General features: G+C 42.1%; 1 protein-coding gene across 1 annotated transcript in view; it reads left to right on the plus strand.

Moving 5' to 3' along the window:
• Positions 1-2,359: 2,359 nt before the first annotated feature.
• CFDP1 (craniofacial development protein 1) overlaps positions 2,360-25,536 on the plus strand; it is a 154,611-nt gene continuing 131,434 nt past the window's right edge. Inside the window, exons 1-4 of the mRNA XM_036748422.1 lie at positions 2,360-2,553; positions 6,429-6,567; positions 8,688-8,916; positions 9,262-9,389. Of these exons, the coding sequence (XP_036604317.1) occupies positions 2,490-2,553; positions 6,429-6,567; positions 8,688-8,916; positions 9,262-9,389 (560 nt within the window). The 5' untranslated portion in view covers positions 2,360-2,489. The remainder of the gene's footprint in view (positions 2,554-6,428; positions 6,568-8,687; positions 8,917-9,261; positions 9,390-25,536) is intronic.

The following is a 25,536-nucleotide window of genomic DNA, read 5'->3' on the forward strand; positions in this document are numbered from 1 at the left end:
TCTTTTTCCAAAGGGCATGTTATGTACTGATTCCGTTCACCAGCCCAGTGACATTCCAGACCAAAACCATCTGCCCTATATATGTGGTTCTCCCGTTAGAATGTAAGCTCCCAAGGACAAGTTGTATTTTCAGTACTTACAGCAGTGCCTGGCACATAGGAAGCACTTATTATTTTTCCATGGACCGCAGATTTAGAAATGAAATGATCAAATAGCTGGGGTAAAGCAAGAGGTCACCCAAACCCAGATGAGGTAACTGATGCTATAAAAGTGAATCAAATGGCCCAGGGTCACACAGCTACTAAGTGAGGCAGGATCCAAACCCTTCTTGATTCCAAGTCTGGCACTCTTAATATCCCACATTGGCTCTCATGGATTTTAGATCTGGGAGAGAACTTAGAAGCTATATAGTCCAAACTCCTTCATTTTATAGATGAAGAAACAGGCCCGGAGGTAAACTCACTTGCCTAGGGTGACAGGATTTAAACTCAAGTTCAATGACTCAAAATTCTCACTCTATCCCTTGTATTGGTGTGTTCTGGCACATTTAACTATTTTAAATGATGTTTTGGCAGAAACTCAACTTTTCCTGGCCTTAGGAAATCCACCCCTGTTCTATATTATCCTATGTTATCTATATCATCCTCTTCTATTTCTACTACTGGTGACAAAATTTGAGGAAAGATACTGGAAAACTCTTTGTTGAGAAGTCTTACCATAACATCAACAAATGTTGGTAAAGAACACTGTCTTCCAGATAAATAATGCAGGGTATCAAGGGATACAGAATATGTGAGATGTAGACAATTCCTATTCTCAAGTTTACAATCTAGTTGGGGAAAAGGACATAGACAAAAAAGATAAGGAATACAAAGTAATGTGCTGTTTGAGTGTTGATGCTAGTCCCTGGAGGGGGGAGGGAGGGGGCTGCTCCGTGTAGTTGAGAAAGGCTCCCTAAGGAGAGTCTAAATAAAGGAAAGAATACAGTACCAAGAGGTAAACACCAATATAAAAAAGCATGCCCAGATAAAAAACGTTATGATAGTTGTTATAGCATTTTAAAAGCAAACGATACTTTTTCTCAATTTTAAAATATGATGTGCAGGGGGCAGTCAGTCAACAAGTATTTATTAAGCTCGGTACAAGAGATACAAAGAAAGGCAGAAAGTCTACCCTGAAGGACCTCACATTCTAATGGGGGAAGACAATGTACAAATAACAATGTATACGTAAGATATAATGTAAATGGAAAGTAATCTCAGAGGGAAGAGGGAGGAGAGGGATCAAGAAAGACCTCCTGAGGTGGATGGGATTGCGTTGTCATTTCAAAGAAATCAAAAGGCTTGAGCTGAGGAGGGAGGGCGTTCCAGGTACCAGGTACACCCCAAGAAAAGGCATAGGGTGGGGGTGTGGAGTGTCACATGACAACCTGGAGGAACAGACACAAGTCCAACCTTGAAGTCAAAGAAGCCTTGGGTTCATGTCCTGTCTCTAATACAACTTTTCTTTGTGATTGTACGCAAGCCTGATCAGTTTGAAACCAGGGACCTGGACTTATTTTTTTTTAATTTCATATTTCAATTACTATCATATGTTCAAAGTCAGTGTGGTATAGTGGACAGAGAGCCAGCTTTGGAGGCAGGAAAACCTAGCTCGGGGTCCACCTCTGGCTCCCCGATCCTTTCCTCGTCTGCCTTAATCTTAGTGCCTTCCCTCCGAGATTACAACAGTTCATCCACTCTGCATCTTGTTTGTACAGTTGTTCGCATGCCGTCTCCCCCATGAGACTGGGAGTTCCCTGAGGACAGCGGGGGCTGTTTTTCAGCCTTTCTTTGCGCCTGATACGCAGCAGGAAGTTAATAAATGATAGCTGCCGGACTGCAGGACTTTGGGCAAATCGCTTCTCAGCGCTCTAGGAATATAAACCGCAGGAAAGTCACGACTAGGTACAAATCAATTCAGAAAAGCTGGAGGCGCATTCCACGGGGAGGGTCTACACCCTTACTAATGGAATCACAGACCCACTCCCTGCCCCTATCGTTTGCCCAATTTCACCGCCAGCTTGTTATAACCAAGTAACTTCGGGGCGTCCAAATGCAAGCTTGTGGCATGCTCCGTAACTTGCCCCGAATAAGGCGCAATCCTAGGTCAAGCCCAAGGAGATGGCGCATGTTGCCCACCGATGTCGAAACACGTGCTCTCCAATTTTCCCCTTCCTTCCCCACACAAGGCTGCAATTTCCGGCACAAAAGCCTGCTTCCGAAGCCCCAACATTGCTATTCAACCCCTCTAGCCTCACCCAATCCATACGACTTCCGCCGCGGAAGTGACGCAATACGAACAGGTCCGGCTTGTGTTGCGCACGCGCAGAAACCACCGAGTCGCTCTACCCCCGCCTTTCCCCCTCCTCTCTATGGTTCCTCCCTCGGGATTCGGCCTCTCGGTGGCGGTGCCTTCGCTCCTGCAGGCAGGCTCCAGGTTGCGACAGCATGGACGGTTACGACTCAGAGGATTTCTCGTCATCCGAGGAAGACGAAGACTACGTGCCCTCCGGTGAGGGATCACCGCCGGCCTGCGCGCGACCCGAGGAGAGAAAGAGAGCTGCGGCCCCGTCCGGCCCCGCTCCGCCCCCTCGGGCTTCGGCCGCCTCTCTCGCCGCCTCCCCCTCTCCTCTGCTCCCGCCCCGCCCCGCCCGGAGCGCGTGCCCTGTTCCCCTCCCCCCCTCCCGCGCGCTCTCCCCTCCGGACTCCCCCACCCCACCCCACCCCACCCCTCCTGTGGGAGTTTGTTTCTTTCCTCTCGGTCTGGCCGGTCTCGGGGGAGACCCGTGCCCGGAGCCTGGTGCGCTCCTCACTTGCGTGCGCATCCCGAGTAGCGACCCTGGGGCGGAGGGAGGACCACTTGCGGCATCCTCGAGCGCATCTGTGTGCATTCCCACGCCGCGCGAGCCTGACTGACACATAGGCAGGGCGGAGTCGGAAAAGAACCCTAGAGTCTCCGAGCTGGGAGAGATGCCCAAGGTCACTCACCCATTCATTCATTCATTCATTCATTCATTGTAAGAATTCCTGGTACAGCGTTCCGACGCCGGAAAGACGGGAAATGAAGTTCGAAGGACTCAGCTGCGTCAACTGATGCAGTACTTTTTTTTTTTATCCATAAAGCAAAGAAAATAGAGGATAAAACATTTTATTTCAAAGTAAAATTTATAATAACATTTTTGCATATAGTGCCTGGGCCTTCTAGTATTTAACAGAAGGATCATAGAATTTAGAGCTGGAAAGTCAGCTCAAAATCACCTCCCTTATTGTACAGCTAATAAATCAAGACAAGCCAACTTTGTGCTGGGCACTGTTAAGCCCTGGATAAGTAGGATAAGGAGGCTGAGACCACCAAAAGTAGGGATTTGCTTAAAATGAGAAAATATTTGTAAAGTACTCTGCAAACCTTAAAGTGCTATACAGATACCATGTACTAGTATTACGATTACTTTTAATAAGCAGAGCTAGCATTTCAACAACTATTTTAACAAGATTTATTATAATTTACATTCTACTGGGGAAGAGAACAACATGGACACAGATAACCAAATACAAAATATATACAGAGTAAATACAAAGTAAATTGGAGGTGGGCATGTTGAGGGTACTAAGCCTGAGGGGGGAGATGGAGGAAATTGCCTCCTGAGTTGTTACCTGAGCTAAGCTAATTTAAAGGAAGCCAGGTAGCCTAAAGGGAAGTCAGGAGGCTAAGGGGAGGAAATGCAGTGACCCGTGTGGTCATTTGAATCCTGGTCTTTTAACTCTTTAGCCAATGCTCTTTCCATTATGCTCTACTGCTTCTGAGGGGCACAGGGGAGCTTTGTGGAAAGGATGGTAATTAGGATAAATAAAGATTTAGTAACTTCAGAGATCATTTAACCAACAACATCATTTTGTAAGGTGAGGAAACAGGCCCAGAGAGGAGGAGTAACTTGGTCAAAGTCACATAAGTAATAAGTGGGCAGTCAGGACGCAAATTTGGGTCTTGGGATTGGCAGAGCCAGGACTCTTTCTACTGTTCCACGAAGGAGTCTTGTATGAGTGTTCTATATATGTGTGGGAGGCACCTCCTCAGAAAGCCTTTAATGAATACAATGATATTTTGTATTCTTCATATCTTCAGTCAGTTGTGGATGGTAAAGATATGATCTGCTGTGGAATACCGGTTGTCAACACCTATGTATTTCCTGCTGATACCCTCACCAAGGATACTTTCAATGTTATTCTCAAAAAAAAATAGTGTATGTAGATGGGAAAGTTATCCATATAGATTGGCAGATGTTGATGTTCTGTTGATTTTCTTTTGGGGATATTAATAAGGTATGGTCTTTTCTGTTGGATACTTTGTGATCAGTCCCTTAGTGTTATTACAATTGGGTGCCTCCAGCAAATTTCTCCTCTGTGTATATTTGGTCTCATCCAGTTGCTGTTCAGTGAATCAGTAGACAATTATTAAGTGCCTTCTATGTGTCAGACTCTGTACCAGATGCTGGGGAGTCAAAGGTTAAAAAAAAAGAAACAGAACCTGTTCTCTAGGAGTTGATATTCTTTCTGTTTCTCCACTTAGTACCATTTCTGCCTCTTCTTTCAGTACATCTGAAACCGTGATATAATCCAAATGTGGTGGCTCTACTCATCTTGAGTCGGAAAAGAATTTGTTATAAAAATCTTTACAGATATTTTCCATCTTTCTTCTGTTTGAGTCTCCTTCCAATTTCGTCCCAACATGTCCTCAGCATGATTTTGCTTTTCTCACCAACTATGCATGAGGATGCCTGTTTTCCTACAGCTCCTCCAACAGTAATAGTTTTCCTTTTTTTTGGTCTTATTTGTCAATGTCATGGATGGAACCTCAGAGTTACTTGAATTTGCATTTCTCTATTAATTATTTGGAGCATTTTTTCATACATCTGTTGATAGCTTGGATTTCTTCATTTTGAAAATTGCCTATTTATGTCTTTTGATCATGGTGCATTTATATATATATATATATTTATATATATATATACACATGTGTGTATATACATATAGAGAGAGGTGTTTGTATGTGCATGCATGTGTATATGTGTATAAATGGTCTATTGGTTCCTTGTTTATCTTGGATATGAGGCTTTTATCAGAGAAACTTGGTAAAAAAAATTTTTTTTCCTGGTTGACCAACCCGTCTAACTTTAACTGAATTAATTTTGATCAAAGAAAATGAGAAAAATGGGATAACAGACTAAAATTTTGGGGATGCAGCCAAAGCAAAATGGGAAAATTTGTGTATCTCAACATGATCAACCATGAAAGAGAGAGAGAATGATGAATTGGACATGCTACTAAAAAGAAAAAAAGCTAGAAAAATACCAAATCAGAAAACCTCAACTAAACATTAAAATAGAAAGTCTGAAAATCAAAGAAGAGATTAACAGTTGAAAGCAAAAACATCCCCATTGAATCAACAAATAAAATTTGGATCTGTTTTTTGAAAAACCGATAAAGTAGACAAACAATTAGCTATTTTCTTATGGCTTTATGTCTTAGCTATTCTGTATTTTTTTTTTTTTTTGCTGTTGGCATCTTTTGTTTATTCATTTTTCCAGTCTTTCTGAATTTGGACTTTGGCTCATGGCCAGACCCTGTACACGTTTGGTGGAAATGGTGGAATGGATTTGATCTTGGCTCTATATAATCTAAGGTCCTTCTGCTGTTTTGGAGTATGGAGTGCCATATTCTTTGAGGACCTTAGGTAGCTGCAAATATTTAATGCCCTGTGTGGTTTGATTCCGGGTGCAGTCTGCTTGCTGCTCTCCCTCTTAGTTTTTCACACTCCTAACCTCAATTTGGGGTCTGAATGACCTAGTTACAGGCTAATACCTGGTTGGAGCTCAAGGAAACAGCTCCTGTTCATCCCCTGAGTATACTTTAAGGTTCCACTGGCTTAAAGCCAGATTACTACAGACTTGACTCTGCTAGAATTTCAGGACTTAGCCCTTTCCTGGACTGGAAAGGCTCCATGTTCACAATCAGGCATCCAGGCTTCCCAGCTATTGCTTCTCCTTGGTCTGTGTGCTGGGCCTCAGCCCCAGTCAGCATGCTGGAAACCTTGGATTTTCCTGCCTGTCTCATTCTCTGGCTTCCTCTTGTGCCGTCCTGGGCTGCAAAAAGGTACCCACTGTAGTTTGCCTTTGGATTTCCCAATAGCCACTTGGAGTGATGCTCATCTTCCTCAGTTTTTGCTGGAATAGTTGTATGAAAGATCTAGGCTGTCCTGCTTCCTCCCCCTGCCATCTTTGATTGTCACTGATATTTTCTCATGGTGAAAGTGTCTTATTTGGTGGGTGAAGTCATCATCTGTGTGCCAAGTTGGTTACTGATTATTTTAATTACAATGGGTGGTTTCAGGTGGAGAATATAGTGAAGACGATGTGAGCGAATTAGTGAAGGAAGATGAAGTACAAGATGAGGAGGAGACACAGAAAGACAAAGGCAAAAAAAGGAATTCCAAAGACAACAAAAAGAAGTCTCCGAGCATCATCCCCAGGTAACCGTGCTTCCTTGATGCTTCACGCTCAATGGGGGGCTCCTGGTGCTCTTAGCAGTGCATTTTCTGGGTGAAACCAATCACCGGCCCCTGGAGGCTGCCAGCTTTTCCATTGCTCTGTGTCAGGGGCTTGAGCCCAACTAGAAAACAGCCATCCTTTTGCTTTCTCTTTGACTGTGTGGAGCAAAAGAACAAATTTAATTAATGGAAAGGAAAATGAGATTTAAAATATTAAGGGATTCCTGATCTGAAATGAAGATGGGCTAAACCGTTGTCATTATATGAGACCCCTGGTCTAATCCTTCTTTTACTGTGAATATATTGTATACCTTTAGTCCCCAATTTTTCTGTGCTTCAGTTTTCTTACCCACAAAAATGAAAGTGGGCTATTGATTTACTCTGAGGATTTTGGGGAAAAGCCAGTTCATGAACAAGCATTTCTTAAATTCCTACTATGTGCTAGGCACTGTGCTAAGTGCTAGGTGTACAGATACAGAAGTGGGGCAGCCCTGAAGAATCTTACTGGGGCATGTAACATGTCCGCGGGTAAGTATAGTCAGGCCATTTACAAGATAAAAAGACAGCGATTTGGGGGTAGAAGTACTAACAGCTGAGGGCATCAAGAATGATCTCTTAAAGGATTGATAACTTAGATAAAATTCATATACTCAATCAGTAGAAAGTGTTACCTAAATACCTGATGTTTATTTATTAAAGCATGCTGAGCTTTACAGAGCTCTTCACATACACGCTCTGAATTTACTGTTGTACAGTGTACATCATCAGATTCAAGCACCGTCTCGGGTCACAAGGGATGGTTCTATCTGGAAGTGAGAGGGAGGTGTTGGTTACACTCGGGGTTGGGGGCGGGGACACGTCACATGCCCCAGTAAGATTCTTCAGGGCTGCCCCACTTTTGTTATCTGTATCCCTAGCACATAGCACAGTGCCTAGCATGTAGTAGATAGAGCTGGGAATTGTCTGCATAGATGTGGGAATTGAACCCATGGGAGCTGATGAGAACACCAGTGATTTTTCTATATTGAATGATGTCACCCCATTTTCTCAGCAAACTCTAACAGCTCCCTCGTACCCCTAGGACCAAATGTGAATTCCTCTTTCCACCTGATCCTTTTCTGTCTTTCTGGTCTTTTAACCTGTTACTGCCTCCATGTCCTTTGCCGTCCAGCCATACTGGCCTCCTGGGTTTTTTTTCATATATGACACCCCATCTCTTCTCTCCTAGCCTTTTCCCTGGCACTGTCCCCTGCCTGGGATGCTTTCCCTCCTCACATATAGAATCCTTAGCTTCCTTTAAGACTTAAATCAAGCACTAGCCCCTGCAGGAAGGAGGCCTTTGCTGGTTCTCCCCTTCTATTTGTGTTTTCCCCTCCAAGACTGTTTCCCACCTACTCTCTGTTTGTTTTTTGTTGCCAGCTTAGGTCTGTGTTATCTTTCCAACTAGATTGTAAGCACCTTGAAAATAGTGCCTGCTTTTGTATTTGTGTTCCCAGTACTCAGCCCAGTGTCTGGAGCGTGGATGGAGAACCTACAGCCTTGAGGCCGCATGTGGCCCTGTAGGTCAAGTGCGGCCCCTTGACTGAACCCAAACTTCAAAGGGCTGCACTTGAGGACCTAGAGGGCCATATGTGGCCTCAAGGCTGCAGGTTTTCCACCTCTGGTCTGGAGTATAGGAAGGCACCAGAGGTAACTTAGTGGTGCAGTGGGTAGAGTATTGGACTTAGAGTCAAGAAAACCAGAATTCAGATCCTTTCTCAGACCCAACCAGCTGGGTGAGTCATTTCACTTTGATGGGGATAGCACCCCTTCTCAGGGTTGTTTTGAGCATAAGATGAGGTAACAGAAATAAAAGCTATCATCATTAGGATTATGTAGTTAAGAAATGCTCTTTGACTGACTGGTTAATACACAGAATCAGGTCACCACCTCCTCTAGTCTGAACTTAGAATCTTCAAAACAACTTTGTGATGATCAGTTTTCCTCAAACTTGCATAGCGCAGAATTCTTTAAGATAACTTAAGAATTAGAATGATCGAAGTTTTGCTCCATTTCCCTGTGTTGTCTCTGCTTTCCTTTTCTGACTCTCCGTTGGTACATAGGAAGAGAAAAAAAGGTGGGCTACTAATGGAAGACAAGGAGGAGACAGAAGACAAGGTGGAAGCAGAAACAGAAGGAAATAGTGGTGAAGAGGAAGAGAAATTAGTAGAACCAGAAAAAAGCATTCCATCGGAGGAGGAGAAAAAAAGACAAGATGATGCCCTCTGGGCAAGCTTCCTCAGTGACGTGGGACCAAAATCGCAAGCTCGGCCTCCCAGGAGCCAGGCAAAGGTGAGTAGAGAGAGGGCTGAAGTGAATGTTTTTCCAGAATTGTTTTCCCCCACACTGGGGTTTAAAATTGGTTGTAAAAATCAGATTGCCCATGTTGTCTCTAGTTCTGCCACAAGTGGGAAGTAAAGCATCCCCTCTAAATGACAAAGCTCAGATTCTGGGTGAGGTCATGGCATTCTCTCTGTTGTTCTTGTTGAAGAGGCATCTTCTTTGTAGGAACAAAATTCCTTTGCGAGGTTTTATTTATGTGAGAGGTGAACCAGCTGTGAACTGCCTGCTGGGATCCATCTGTTAGGTCTCTCACCACCTGGTGGAACTGATTGGATTTTTTGCTGTGTTTTGTAGACAGAGGGAGAAGACCAAGAGAAGAGATCAGACAAATCCCTCGTGTCAGCGAAAGAGTCAGAGAAACCTAGCGAAAGAGAAAAAGTCAAAATCACCAAGGTGTTTGATTTTGCTGGTGAAGAGGTCAGGTAAGGTGACCTTCACTGTATTGAAAAGCCGTTTCCTCAGAAGTTTGGGGCCTTACAGACGAGAGTTAGAAGTCCATCCTCCTGGCTCAAACCTGTGTAGTGCAAGTGGATTTGTATTTAAATTGAAGATGTCAGTAGTGACACATAAGAGCATTCGCAGAGAAAACAGGCTAGGCAGGAAGGCATGGTGGCATAGCCTGCCAGTCATAAGGCAGGAAATGCAAGGGGTGCTTTTTCATTGCTGTGCTTTTCTGGCCTTGGGTAAGTCATTTCTCTCCTCTTCAAGATATTCGTCTGAGAAGGCTAATAGCCCAAGAAGCCCAGGACTCTCAGATAAGGCCTCTGGTTCACAAAAAGGAATTCAGTCTTACAGTTGGTTTTGAGTTGCTGGATGGGAATTATTTACCATGACTCAGAGGTACTCTAGGTGTTTTATTTGCTGAATTCACTGGACTCCTGTTAGATGTAGGTAAGAGCAATGTGCTTATGATTCCCCAAGATTGTTTGCAGCTCAAGCAAATTTCGTTACTCCTGATGACTGTGGTGCTGCATGTTTAGAGGTCAGAGTGGTCTTAATGAAGAGCAGTATTTTTGATAATGACCAATAAGCAAGTTTGAATTTTGTCAGTTTGGATTATTGAGTCAGAACACCAGCAATCAGTGGCAACGTAAGTGAAAGTCTGAGTGACGTGAGTTACAGTAATACAGCATTACATTCTCTTATATCACATGAAGACAGCGCAGGTTTTCAGGGATGCCTGTCTCCAAAGACATGGCTCATGTGGTCTCATTTACTCACCTCGGAGCACCATGATCACTAAGAAAGACCTCTTGGTAACTTTACCAGGGATTAAAAACCTGATGCAGAAGATGGAGCATGGCACATTCCTGTTGCTATTAGAAAACACTGGATTTCCTGCCTCTTCAGTATGTTGACCTTCTTACTTGTGTTAATATGGTTTTTCTGCCACCAATTTCCTGTAGCATTTACTTAAAAACCATGTTTTTCTTTTCCTTCTTTTAAAGATAGGGTCAGCATCTAGAAAAAGTGCTCTTAACCTTTTCTGTGTCGTGGACCCCTTCTCAGAGTCATGTTTTAAAATGCAATAAAATAAAATACATAGAAGTACAAAGGAAACCAATTTTATTTACATAAAGTTAAACAAGGCTAGTTCCCAAGCTCTGTATAACACACATTCAGCCAGGAGGGGGCAGCATATGTCCCTCCCTCCATCCAAAAGTATTTGAGAACATGGCAAAAAAAATTTTTTTTTCAAATTTTTATCTTGAGTTTTTAGAATTTCAATTCAAGTAGAGTGTAGATTTTGGTAAGTGCTTTTCTAGAAATTAACAATCCTAAATTTTATAAAAATATATTTTTATTGATATATTTTGTTTTTGTATGACCTAGATTTCATTTTGCATTCTTCTTCCCTCTTTCAGAGAGTTATCCCTTACAACAAAGAGTTTTTTTTTAAAGGAAAGAATAAGTGGAATAAGAAAAAAATCTGTCAAGAGGAAAAAAAAAAGTCAAAATGAAACATTTATTAAGTGCCTTCTATGTGCTAGCTCTGGAAATACAAAGAAAGGCAAAAAATCAAAACCCCAAATCCAGTCAACACAAAAGAGCTCAGAGTTTCAATCATGAATCAGATTCTGACTTTCCTGAACTTGGGCATATTTCTTGTTCTCTTGGTATCAATTTTTTTTATTTTTCTATTTGTGAAACAAGGTGAAAGCATTTGTGTATCTTCCCAGAGACTGTAAGGAAAAAGTAGTAGCGACTAATCAGAATGGTTTGGTAATTAAACTTGGCATGTTCTTCAGTCCTATCTTGTATTTTAAATGCTCAACTTTGACTTTTCCCTGGGATTTTTTTTTTGTCCTTGAAAAATATTATTTCCAAACATTTTATTGAAGGACTCAGAAAACTAGTATTTTTATCTTTTCCTATTTTCAAGTTAGTTAAGTCTGTTAGCACACACATACTTTCCTAAATGATTCACCTTTTTGGCACAGGCCAGGCGTGGAGAGTTGCTGTCCTAAATCATGACTTTGCAGGAAGTTCTGAGCAAGTGGAAATGAGATTAAAATAGAATTTCTGTTGAAAGCACATGCAGGAACAGCTTTGATTGGTGGGACTTTTCGCATTAATGTTGTCTCTTGAGCAGACATCTGAACTAGAACTGAACCATACCCCAGAATATGGATATTTTTAGAGCTGAATCTTCTCTTACTATTTGAATTAAAAATAACTTTGAAGGCTCAGAGACCAAGAGGATCTTAGACTTAAAGCTGGAAGAGACCTCGAGGTCATCTGGTCTAATGTCCTCATTTTACAGATGAGGCCCAGAAAGGTTAAGTCATTTAGCCAAGCTCATCTAAATAATAAATGTCAGAACTGGGTTGGTATTTATTTAGTGCCTCCCATGTGCCAGGCACTGTGCTAGTTAGACTCTGGGAATACCAACGACAAAATGGCAGTCTCCGCCCTCAAGGAGCTTATGTTCTGTGTAGAGAAACAATATGTACAATGACAAGATACCAAATAAGCGTGCAGACCACATCCACAAAGTAATGCCTGATGGTTCCTGCCCAGGGGGCCCTGCAACAGCTGGGGGGACGGGCCTGGGTGAGAAGGGAGGGCCTGTCAGGCATGGGAGTCAGGAGAGGGGGTGTAATGAGCAGCATGAAGACCACTTTGTCCAGACCATGGACTGTGGAAGGGGAATGGTAACAGGCCTGGGGAGGTCAAGTGGGGCCTGGTGGTGAAAGACTTTAAATGCAGAACAGAATGAGTTTGTATTTGAGCCTCAAGGGAGCAGGGAGCCCCTGGAGCTTCTTGAGCAGGGGAGGGCCAGGGCCAGTGCTGTGCTTTGGGGATGTCTCTTGGGTAGCTGTGTGAAGGAAGCAGTCATTGGAGAGGGGAGGAGCCCCATCTGCAGGCTGCTGGAGACTTCCATGGGGTCAGAGGACAGAGAGGGGAGGAGCAGCAGTCAAGGAGACCTAGCTGCTGACTGGGTGTGGATGATGGGGAAGAGAATATTCTGCAGTTACAAACCCAGTCTCCCAGAGGGGTGTGTGTGGTGGGGGAGGGGATGACTTCCCTAGTACATGTTGAGTTTTAGATGCCTACAGGATGTCCATTTTGAAATGCTCCCTAGGTAGTTGCTGAGATAGGCCTGGAACACAGTAAAGAAACCAGGGCTGAATGCAGACCTGGGAGGTGTCTGCATAGAGCTGATGCTTAGACCCATGGATGCTGAGGAGGGCATCAGGAGAAAGAAAAGAGGGCCCTGGGCTCCTCTCCCTGCCCCACCTCTTAGCTGCTGTAGTCACACTACTACTCCAGGAATCCACATTGTGACCCAGCATGCTTCTCCACATTGTTTCAGGGAAGCCTCCATCCTGTGCTACAGGGCAGACTTCTTTAGAACTTTCCTCGGGAGATGCCTTACTTGAAGTAGAAAATGAAAAACACACTGAGGGAAGTGAGCAGTGGAGTCTCCTCAAAATCCCAGGGAAGGCTGGCAAGCCACAGCTGTGTTTTTATGCAACATGGTGCATTGTGGGCCTGCTCTGGCTGTGCTTTGTATAAAGGAGTGACTGTATTCTGCATTCCTAGGGTGGAAGAATAAAAGGAAGCCTTGATTGAATGAATTCAAAGAAGAAGGTCGTACTGACTTACCTTTTGTGTGTGTATGTGTAGAGTCAGTATGGCCTATTAGGTTGAAGCTGGCCTGGAAGCCAGCTTGGCCACATCTCGGCTGTGTGACCTGGGGATCACCTTTCAACGTTCTGGTCCTCAGTCTAAGAAGGTACCACTCTACATTGTAAAAAGTGTGTCCTCATCCAGAGAAGGTCCCTGTGCCAGCGAGATCACAGGTTCGTTTCTATCCCTATGCCACATATGTGAGCTAAGAGAGTGATTTCTAGTGATTATAATGTTTTACAGTTATATAGCACTTTATACCTTACAAAGCAGTCTTGCATGAGGTAATCTTCATTTGAGCTCCATAAAAATCCTGTAATTTTGTGAGCCAGCAATGAAAAAGAAATGGAAATCTAACCAGTTGGTTTCTCCTTGTAAAACAGCTTAGAAGCAGCTTTCATTGAGTGGCATGGACTTGTTATGGCAGAGATCTGCATTTTTGAACTAAATGTGATCTGGCCTATTTGTAATCTAGACAGCAAGTCAGGACACAGAAAAAAATCAGAACGAAATTTTGGGCTTGAACAGACCACATGATGATGGTTGTAATCTTCAGGTGCCTGTGACCTGAGCACAATTTAATTGTTTTTTTACTTTGGCAGTGTTTTAACAAAGTTTCTTATTTTACAAAGTGGTTGGTATTTAGGGTGCCTTTTTCTCAGGGTTCTTGAGTGTCTTACTCTTCAGTAAGCTTTTTACTATTTATTACTGAGTCAAGAACTCCTAATCTTCCTTATTCACATTGGGCCTTTCAGGGCTGAATGTTAGCAGCTCCTTTCCCCCTTCTGTCTTTGTTCATGCTCAGGCCTCTGAGGACCTAAAGGCATTTCTGCTGGGAAGGAGGTTCTTCTTGTATAATGCTGATGTTCAGAGGGCTCCAGTGAGCTGGACAGAGGACTGTTGGGAAGGAGTGTAAATATTGTCAAGTATAATTGGACTGGGAAAGCTACCAAAGGGAAGATGAGAATGTCTTCTTTATCACCTCCCAGATGGAGCGAAGTTAGTTACTTGAGCGGGAGCTCACCTGCCTGGTTGCTACATTATGTATCTGTCCCTTGCCCTGGATACACTGTGCCATTGGAACTTTATCATGGAACCTTGATCTTTTTTGCTTTTGAAGAGAAATGAAACATCTCCAGAAAGCTTTAAGCTATGAAAAAAGAGCCTGAGAAAAATTGGGAAATTTGGGGGTGGGAGTAGGAATGAAAATACGTTAAATGCTTATTTTGTCTCTGTAGTCGTCTTCATAAATCTAAAGTCATGTTATTAGTGTAGGAACTATGTATGTAGGATGTATAAATTTGGTTTGCTCATAAAATTACTTTGTTAGGCATATGGCGACTCTAGGAATTAGGACTGGCTTTGTGATTTCATTGGTATGGGGAACTTAGAGGTAAAGAATGTCTTTCTACCAATGCCAGTTGGTACCTTTTCTGTAGCTGCCAGTCTTGGAGCTGCCTGAAGGCCCTGTGAGGCTCAGTGACTTGTCCCAGGTCACCTAGCCAGCATGGGTCAGAGGTAGGATGTGAATCCAGGCCTTCCTGGTTCTGCAGTCAGCCTCTAACCACTAGCCAGGGGTAGTGAGCCTGTGGCCTTGAGACCACATGTGGCCCTCTAGATCCTCAAGTGCAGCCCTTTGACACAATTTGTTCTGTGAAGTTTGGATTCAGTCAAAGGGCTGTACTTGAGGGCCCAGAGGGCCACATATGGCTTCAAGGCCACAGGTTCCCCACCCCTGCACTAGGCAATACTCCCTTTCATGATATTAACTAGAGTTAAGACAATAATTACAAATTTACTAGGTGAATTTACTTTAAATTTTAAAAAATTTTGTTATAGTATGAGCTATAAACTGTTTAAGAAATCTAGTGTATCTTAGGTTTTTCCACTTTCTGCAAATAGACAAAAAATTAAGAACCAAATAAGCTTCTAGCAGCATATACATTTCTGGAGTTAGAGTTTTCTAATCTTAATAGGAAAAGGAGTTGAGATAAAAGAAGAAAAATGCATTGAATACAGCTTTTCCTATGTGAAATCTTGCCTAACCAGTCCCAGGCTCATTTCTGAGCTTTCCCTGTCAGAAGTTGCTTTTATTTCAAATCTATCACTTTTTTCATCTTTATGAACTAATGAAAACTGAAATTTATTTAGATTAAGACAGGATTCTTTGTCCTTTTGCCTCTTAAATTCTTGGTTTGATATATCTCCAAACCAATTTCACATGTTTCAGAAGATGGACAGATCTAAGGCAAGTGCAGGCTTGCTTTGCCACCCTCCCTGCATAGTGGAATCCCAGTCTGCATTCATTCCTGGGCCAAACCTGAAGAGATCCTGTACTTTGCAACATTAGGAAGTATGTTTATGACATTTAGCCCTAAGCGTCCTGCGGAACCTGGAACTGAAGGGATTTGCAGCAGCATTGTCAGTCATATAATCTTACACCAAATTGGATTGGAAATGTCTTTGATGGAACGTTTTTTTGGTGACATAGATCTTAACCCACTCTTGCTCTCTCATCCTGTGAAGTTCTTATCATGTCTTTCTGTGAACCCTTCCCAGGGGATCCACTGAGAACACTGGAAGCTTTCTCTCGTTCTTTTCATGCCTTGTGGGTACCAGTGCAGTACTCAGTTCATTCCTAATTTGGCACTCTTGCTACAAGCCTGGCCATCTCCAGAGTGATCTCTGTTAACTCTGCTTTGTGAGCCCAAGTGATGTGTCCATTGTGCTTCAGGTTAATTGCCCTTCCATGTATGTTTCCATTGCTCTTGGGTCACTTAACCATTTCTGAGATTATGGTATACTATGGTGTACCACATCGTCATAAAGTATTACCATGAGATTTTTGGTGTTCAAAAAGATAGGCTTTTGTGTCTGAGACTGGGTGGTTCCCAAATTCAGTCTAACCTGATTTTGCCCCTATTCAGTTCTGGAACCAGCCTATTGTATATCTGCACTGCCTGTCTGAAATATGTGTACTTGTGGAGCAGCAGCAGGTGGCCCATCTCCCTGCCATGTTATCATCTGGGTAATGCTTTCTTCACTTTTTTTTTCTGTATGGGTTTCTAGGCCATTCTTTCTCTCTTTTTTAAAATAATTTTTTTTGTTTGTTTCTTACATCACCATAGTATCTCATTTATCCTGCCCTCCCTCCCCCCAGTCATCCCTAATGGCAAATAGTATTTTTTAACAGAGGAAAAAAAAGTCAGTATAACCAATTGATAAATTGAAAAAGTCTGAAAACCTATTTAATGTGTAACACCTGTGGATCTCCCACCTCCTCAAAGGGATGGGTTGGGGGTATCCTCTCATGTCTCTTCATTGGAATCCTGCTTGGTCTTTATAATTTTGCTATATTTACTTTAGATTTTTTTGTATAGTCACTGTATATATCAGTTCTGCTTGCTTTACTTTGCATCAGTTCATAGAGGTCTTTGCAGGCTTCTCTGTATTTATCTTCTTGCAGCACAGCAGTATTCCCTTACATTCATGTGCCACAACTTGTTTGGCCATTCCCCAGTCAATGGACAGCGACTTGGTTTGCAATTCTTAGCTATTGAAAAAAGTGCTGGTATAAATGTTTTGGAGAATGTGGGGACTTTGTTCTTATCAAGGCCACCCTCTTTTAAGTGGCTGAAGAGATCATTAAGGAAGCTCTGTGACCAGATATAGTCACCACAATGTCATACACACACAGCATCTGTTGTACTGTACCACCGAGAGGAAGTCCCTGTTTCATTTGGACGTGGCACAGGAGGCCTCTTCATATCTGATGCATTGTGATCATGATTCTAAAAAATAAGAGGATTTTTGAGTTAGAAGCAACCCTAGAGAGGTTAATGACTCCTCTGTGATTGAATAACTATTAGATAGAAGAGCTGCTAGCGTGTGTAGAGCACTTTTTTAAGATTTGCAAAGCGCTTCATTTGCAAAGGATTTCACAGACCCCTTCATTTTATCCTCAGGACAACCCTGTGAGATCTTTAAAGTGCTGCCTTGAGTTCCTGATCCCTATTTCTTAGATTAGGAACAGTTCTTTGCCAGGTAGTTCATTGGGAGCATCTGGGGGGCTCCCTCTGTCCAGTTATATGTAGATTACTGCTGCTGTCTCTTAAGTCACTGACAGCATTGACCATCTCAGTGAAAGTTGGATCATGTGTTCTGGAAATTCAATACCACCTCAGCTCTTTGCTTCCTGAGGCAGTAGGTGCATTTATAAGCAATATCTCCTCAGGGTTAGGAACATTTAGCTGTTTTGTTGGTTTTTTTTTTTTCTCTCTGGAGGGATCTGTTCTTGTTTTCTGTGTTGAGACGCTACTTTATCCTTTGCCCTGTTACCTTTAGCCAGAGCAAGTCTTGTTTCCATTGGGATTGTGGGCCTATGGACATTCAGTATGTCTGCTCAATAAACATTAATAACAGTCCTTAGAAAAATGTTCCTTGTTAGAATTGTTACCTTTGTCATTTATTGCTTGTGCCAGATTCACGCTAGTTAATACAAGTGTCCTGGACACTGTCTACCACATATTTTTTCAGTTCATAGAGTACTTGCCTGGATCGAAATGAACAGAATAGAAATCTTATTTCTGTACTTTTCTGCAGTTTGAAGCTAAGTTTAGCTATTTCTCATTGATTTCACCAGCCCTTTGAGCTTAAAAGATCTGAAGCTTCACATGTTCATTTCTTCTCCTCAAATGAGAAAATAGATGATCTGGAAGATTAAAATAGTTATGGTAAGACCAGTAGGCAGCTCAGAGAACAAAAGTAATGTGCGATCAAGACAGGTTGCAAGTGTCTAGGACAACGTACTAGGGCAAGGAGTCTAGGGGAAAATGTTTTAAAATTTCTTGTTGTTCAGTCATTTTTTTCACTCATGTCCACCTTTTTGTGACCCATTTGGACTTTCCTAAACAAAGATACTAGGGTGACTTGCCATTTCCTTTTTTAGTTTTAAAATTACAAGTTAATCAAATAATTTAAAAAAAATTATTTTTCAGATTACAAAAACCTTCCTAGCTCTGCCTCCATTGGAAACAGTTTTTGTTTGGAAGAATAAAAATATTCAACATACACCAGCATTCTAGCTTGAACTTAATAACAAACATAAGGAGACATCACATTATTGACTTTAAGCCTTCCCAGAATCGTCCATGTTTTCGGATGACCTCTGAATGAAGTTAAGTCAACAAGTATTTGTTAAAGCTCTTACTGTGTGCCAGGCCCTGTGCTAAGTGTCGGGAATACAAAGAAAAGTAGAAGATAGTCCCTGAGAGCAGGAGCTCTCAGTCTGATGGAGGAGGCAACTTACAAACACCTGTGTACCAACAAGCTATCGACAGGAAAAATTAGAAATGATCAGCAGAGAGAAGGCACTAACATGAAGAGGGCTGAGGAAAGGTTTCTTGTAGAAGATGGCATTTTAGCTGAGATTTGAAGGCATCCGTGTGACGGGAATGAAGAGGCGTGGGAATCAGCCAGTAAAAATGCCCACAGTCAGGAGATGGAGTCTTGTGCAAGGAAAGCAGGAAGACTAGTGTCCCTAGATGTAGAGTAGGCGAGGAGAGGGGAGAACGGAGATACTGACTTTCCCCCGTTCTCCTTTTCTCCCTTAAACTCCCTTAAACTTCAAAAGCTTCTGCTGAGCCTTTGGTTACTGTTACTTGAGCTTAAGAGGGAAAGCTAATGAGTTCGTTTTTGGACGTGTTAAGTGGGGAGGTCAGCATGCAGCAAGGACAGTTTTGAAGAGAGGAGAGGAACAGGAAGGAAGGTGGTGGGGATGAGCTGCTCCACGAGGCCCTCTGACACTCGATGGTGTTCTTGTCATCGTTGGAGAGAAGCTAGATAAGACATAAAGAAGGAGAGTGGAGGGCCTTCTTCTTGAGAAATTGGCATCAGTGCCAAGAATTTGGGCTGCTCAGGAGCCTTGTAGGCAGACAGTATGTTCAGGGTTGGACTTACCCAGTGAGTGTTACTGGATTCCTTTGATAGAAAATGACAAAGAATAGGTGGCTTTCATTTGCACACTTTGAGAGTATGCCTCAAGGTATCTTCAGAGCACCTACCGCCTTCCGATCATGGGAGTAAATTAAAATTATTTTCTGAGAGTATGTACTCATAGGACAGCACCACAAGCCATTCTGAGGTTGGTAACCTGGTCATCCTAATCAGGCCCTGGCAGTTGAGATCCCACTGTGTCGTTTTTCCCATCCGTGCCCCACTCTGGCTACCTAGATCCTACTGGGTGTCAGAGAGTCTAGTAGAGCAGGCTTTGTGGGGAACCCTTCTCCCCCACCTTTCTACAGGTGTTCCTTTCCTCTTTTCTTCTTCCTAGCTGATGCTGATCTCTCCACTTAACGTATCTAAAAATGAAGTCATTATCTTTCCCCAGAAACCTTCCCCTCTTACAAACTTCCATGTTTCTCTTGAAGGTACCACCCTCCTTCGCATTGTGCAGGTTTGTGATGTCAACATTATCTTGGACCCCCTTAGTCTCCCTTCACCCCCATATCCAGTCACATCTAAATCTTGCCTTTTCTGCCTTCACCTTCTCTCTTGTGTCTGATCCTTTCTCTCTGCTAACACTTTAGTTCAGACCCTGATCCCACAACTCTGCGGTCAGCTAAACTATCTTCTCCCTGTGGCTCCCTCCAGATTCGTCATCTTCCATTTCCATTCTTTTGCACTGGCCATTCCCCAGGCCTGGAATGCACTTCCTCCTCACCTCTGCCTCACTGGGCCCTCTTTCCCTTTGAGATGCAGCTCAGGCACCATCTTCTGCAAGAAGCCTTTCCTAATCTCTCCAACTGCCATATAAGGGCTTCTTAACCTAGAGTCCATGAACGTATTTAAAAAAAATTTTTTTTTGATAACTTTCAGTAGGTTTTCTCTGTACTCTTATGTATTTAAAAACATTCTTTTGAAAAGAGGTCCGTAGTCTTCACCAGATTGCCAAGTGGGGCCATGACATGAAAATGTTAAGAGCTCCTGCTTTATATTTTTAATGTGTCCGTGTCTCCCCATTAGAATGCAAGCTCATTGTGAATAGGGCTTGTTTCATTCTTTGTGCTTGTGTCCCCAGTGCCTACCTCAGGGCGCACAGTAGGCCCTTGTTGATTGATTGATTAGTTCGAGTGCATCTAAATACTTTGCTAAGTTTCACGACTCTCTGTGGACCTCCAGCAGTCTTGCATTTGACTAAATGTGAACTTCCCACATTGTCTTTGTAAACAATGAAATTTTGCTTTCCTTTAAAACTCTGGACAAAGTAAATTACATTTTTTTTAGTATCTTTTTTCTCACATCTCTTTTATTATTTAATATTTTTAGTTTTCAACATTGATTTCCACGAGACTTTGAGTTACAAATTTTCTCCCCATTGCTACCCTCCCCCCAACCCCAAGATGGCATATATTCTGATTGCCCCTTTCCCCAGTCTGCCCTCCCTTCTGTCTCCCCACTCTCCCCCACACCAATCCCCTTTCCCCTTACTTTCTTGTAGGGCAAGCTAGATTTCTATACCCCATTGTCTGTATATCTTATTTCTCAGTTGCGTGTAAAAACTTTTTTTTTGAGCATTTGTTTTTAGAACTTTGAGTTCCAAATTCTCTCCCTTCTTCCCTCCCCACCTACCCTCCTTGAGAAGGCAAGCAATTCAACATAGGCCACACATGTATCATTATGCAAAACACTTCCATGACAGTCATGTTGTGAAACACTAACTGTATTTCCCTCCATCCTATCCTGTCCCCCTTTATTCCATTTTCTCCCTTGACCCTGTCCCTTTTAGAAAGTGTTTGCTTTTGATTACCTCCTCCCCTAATCTGCCCTCCTTTCTATCATGCCCCCTCTCTTATCTTCTTCTCCCCTACTTTCCTGTGGGGTAAGATACCCAATTGAGTGTGTATGTTATTCCCTCCTTAAGTCAAATCTGATGAGAGCAAGATTCACTCATTCTCTTTCACCTGCCCCCTCTTCCCTTCCAATAGAACTGCTCTTTCTTTTATGTGAGATAATTTACCCCATTCTATCTCTCCCTTTCTCCTTCTCCCAATATATTCCTCTCTCACCCCTTAATTTTATTTAATTTTTTTAGATATCATCCCTTCATATTTAACTCACCCTGTGCCCTTTGTGTGTATATATATATATATATATATATATACACATACATATATATATATATATATTCCCTTTAACTACCCACAGAGAAAGGTTTCATGAGTTACAAATATCATCTTTCCATGTAGGAATGTAAACAAAATAGTTCAACTTTGGTAAGTCCCTTATGATGTCTCTTTCCTGTTTACCTTTTCACGCTTCTCTTGATTCTGGTATTTGAAAGTCAGATTTTCTATTCAACTCTGGTCTTTTCATCGAGAATGCTTGAAAGTCCTCTATTTTATTGAAAATCTATATTTTGCCCTGGAGTATTATACTCAGTTTTGCTGGGTAGGTGATTCTTGGTTTTAATCCTAGCTCCTTTGACCTCTGGAATATCATATTCCAAGCCCTTTGATCCCTTAATGTAGAAACTGCTAGATCTTGTGTTATCCTGATTGTGTTTCCACAATACTCAAATTGTTTCTTTCTGGCTGCTTGCAATATTTTCTCCTTGACCTGGAAACTCTGGAATTTGGCTACAATATTCCTAGGAGTTTTCTTCTTGGGATCTTTTTCAAGAGGCGATTGGTGGATTCTTTCAATTTCTATTTTACCCTCTGGTTCTAAAATCTCAGGGCAGTTTTCCTTGATAATTTCTTGAAAGATGATGTCTAGGCTCTTTTTTTGATCATGGCTTTCAGGTAGTCCAATAATTTTTAAACTATCTCTCCTGGATCTATTCTCCAGGTCAGTTGTTTTTCCAATGAAATTTTCACATTGTCTTCCATTTTTTCATTCTTTTGGTTCTGTTTTATAATTTCTTGATTTCTCATAAAGTCACTAGCTTCCACTTGCTCCATTCTAATTTTTAGGGTAATATTTTCTTCAGTGGTCTTTTGGACTTCCTTTTCCATTTGGCTAATTCTGCCTTTTAAGTCATTCTTCTCCTCATTGGCTTTTTGGAGCTCTTTTGCCATTTGGGTTAGTCTATTTTTTAAGGTGTTACTTTCTTCAGTATTTTTTTGGATCTCCTTTAGCAAGTCATTGACTTGTTTTTCATGATTTTCTTGCATCACTCTCATTTCTCTTCCCAATTTTTCCTCTACTTCTCTAACTTGCTTTTCCAAATCCTTTTTTAGCTCTTCCATGGCCTGAGACCAATTCGTATTTTTCTTGGAGGCTTTTGATGTAGGCTCTTTGACTTTGTTAACTTCTTCTGGCTGTATGTTTTGATCTTCTTTGTCATCAAAGAAAGATTCTATAGTCTGAGTCTGAGTTCTTTTACGCTGCCTGCTGTTCATGTTCCCAGCCACTACTTAACCCTTGCACTTTTGGTCAGGTTATGACTGCCTTCAGAGTGGAGAATGCTTTGTTCCAAGCTTCAGGGGCCTTGCACTACTGTTTTCAGAGCTACTTCTAAGCCACCACAAGCTCTGCCACACCAGTGCTCCTCCTCCCCCAAGAACTGCCAACCAGGACCATGACCCAGATCCAAGCAGGGCAAAGCAAGAGAACCCTGCTTCTACGCCAGCAAAGCGCTCCCTGTACTACTGCTCTGATCTGCCGCTTGATTCCTCCCACTAGGTAGGCCAGGGACTCTGGAAGCAGCCACAGCTGGAGCTCTGGAAGCAGCCGCTGGGGTTTCCTGCTGCCGCCACAGCTAGCACCACCTCCACCGTCCCTGGGACTGGGGCCAGACCGCTCACTTCTCACCCAGATCCAGCTGTTTTCCCACTGACCTGCTCTGTGGTCTTTGGTGTTTGTGGGTTGAGAAGTCTGGCAACTGCTATAGCTCAGTAATTCCTGGTCCTAAGGCCTGCCCGCCCCTTCTTCTCCACCCTGGTCTGTCCTGGTGTGACCCACACTAGGCTGTGCTCCGCTCCCAGCACAGTGCAATAGACCCTTCCCAGTGACCATCCAGGCCATCCTGGGCTGGAGACTGGCTTCCCTCTGTTATTTTGTGGGTTCTGTAGTTCCAGAGTTTGTTCAGAGCCATTTTTACAGGTGTTTGGAGGGATTTGGGGGAGAGCTTAAGCAAGCCCCTGTTTTCCAGCCATTTTAGCTCCTGGGTTACGACATTGTTTTCAAAAATTTGATCTGATGACCTGTTATTTTACCCTTACCCTGTTATTTTCCTTAAATTTCTCTACTAACCTTGGAAATAGACTTGAGAAATAAATGCTACCTTAGGCCATATAAAAGAAATCAATTTAGAGTGAAAGACTCATCTTAATTGACTGTGTCCTTGCTATTCTAGTCCCAGAAATGGAAATATTTGTCTATGGTTTGCAACTGTCCTAGCAGATAAAGAGAGGAAGATTTGAATTAAGAGGCTGCTAATATCCAGCCCTCTGCTCAGGCTCTGCTGGGTCTGTGTTTTCAGAAGAGATAGAGGCAATGACATCTAGAATCCTCTGGGACCCCAAAGTTTAGGGCTTGTAGCTTCTGTGTGCTAATGAGAATGAATCCATAGTGCAGAGCCAACTCATATTCATAGTTCAGGAAATGGGCTACCCCTTGAAATGTAGGCTATATTGTTTTCAATGCCCTTCCAGAAATGGGTTTTTAACATGTGTTCCCTTATCGCCATCACTGTCTTTCTCCTTTTTCAGAAGATTCTAGGATTTTAATTTTTTTTTTGAGATAGGGGCTATCTTTTTTTTTTTTTTAGTTAATTAGTAATGAATGTCAGAGTGGCTTAATACAGAGGTGCAAATAGATTTTTACAGGCACTGTGCTAAGCACTTTACAAATGTTATCTCCTTTGATCGTCACAACAACCCTGGGAGCAAGTCGCTGTTATTATCCTTATTTTACAGCTGAGGAACTAAGGCATATGGAGGTTGCCCAGCTGCTAGGAAGCGTCCAAGGCTGAACTCAAACTTAGGTCTTCCTGACTCCAGGCCCAGCACTCTGTTCACTGTGCCTCCTCCCTGCCTCAGTCTACAAATTTGCAGCTCGAATCGGCTTACTTAACCTTAAAATTGATGATTTCTGCCTTACCTACTATTTTCATGTATCTTTAACTGAAGAAAATGTGTAACCATCTGCACCCCTGATTCACTTGAGTACCATTTACCAAGAAAACTAGACAAATAATTTAGAGCTATAGAAAAGAAACTTTAAAAGATTAAAAAATAATATCTTATAAATTTCTAAAATCATGCACTTTAATTTGGAAAAGAAAAAAAAGACAGGAGGGCAGAGATGAAGTTCTTTTTGTTTTTACATTTTTTTCTTTATTTTTTTGGTAATTTTTTTTGTTTTAAACTTAAATACAAAATGGGAAAAAGAAAAAATAATTGCCCATGTACACAGTAGACCATAAGAGAGGATTCAATATAAACCAATAAATTTCCATTTCAAGAAAACTTATATAATCAATACTAAATGTTGTTTTCAAAGCTGCCCAGCTTTTCTTTGCTTCCTTGTTGGTTTTCTTTTGTTCTTTAATGTGCACTTTTTGCTTTATTCCCCGCCCCCCCTCCCCCACAAGGCTACAATTAATCGTGGATACACACACACACACACACACACACACACACACACACACTTCTATAAACATAAACATATATAGACATATGCACTCATACACATATATGTAAGACTATACTGTGCTTATTTCCTCCTATCATCTGTTTCTCTGAATGCGGATAGCATCTTCTTTCCTAAATCCAAGTCTTTCCATGTTTTTGGTTAGAAACGTATTTAGTTGAGACATAAGCAATAGTCATTGGAAAGCCAAGAAGGTTTTAATTATATTTTATATTTATTCATTCTGAATAAATGGGTACCTCCCCTGAACAGAGTACAGGAGAGTACAAGGACTCAGACAAATGCCAATCCTTTTATTGGCTCCTAATTCGAATCTCCCACCTGGCTCTTCATTGGCCAGTTGCAACCCCCTGTACCCACGTCATGCCTCCCTCAAACAGCTCCTTAAGCATGTATACAAAACTCTAACCTTTTACCTGATCAGAAGCCCCCTAGATCACAGCTCTGATTAGAAGGAGTCATGTGACCTACATTCTGCTAAAAGGGGGGTTACTTTCAACTCTGTGGAGACAAAACCCCTCCCATCGTCATTTCCTACACCATGGCAATATTCTAACCCATTCATATCCTATCTGAGAGTTTGTCTCTGGAAGGTTTTTCCCAGTTTTCTGCATTTCTTCTTTTCTTGGCTACATAGGTTTTATTATACAAGAAAATTTTAATTTAAAATAATCAAAATTATCCTTTTTACACTTCAACAATGCTTTCATCTTATAGTTTAAGGTCTGGTACTGCTGAATCTGCTTCCTTTATACTTTTTTTCCATGATTTCTTTGAAGT

This window comes from Trichosurus vulpecula, chromosome 3, assembly GCF_011100635.1.
Source record: "Trichosurus vulpecula isolate mTriVul1 chromosome 3, mTriVul1.pri, whole genome shotgun sequence".
NCBI lineage: Eukaryota > Metazoa > Chordata > Mammalia > Diprotodontia > Phalangeridae > Trichosurus > Trichosurus vulpecula.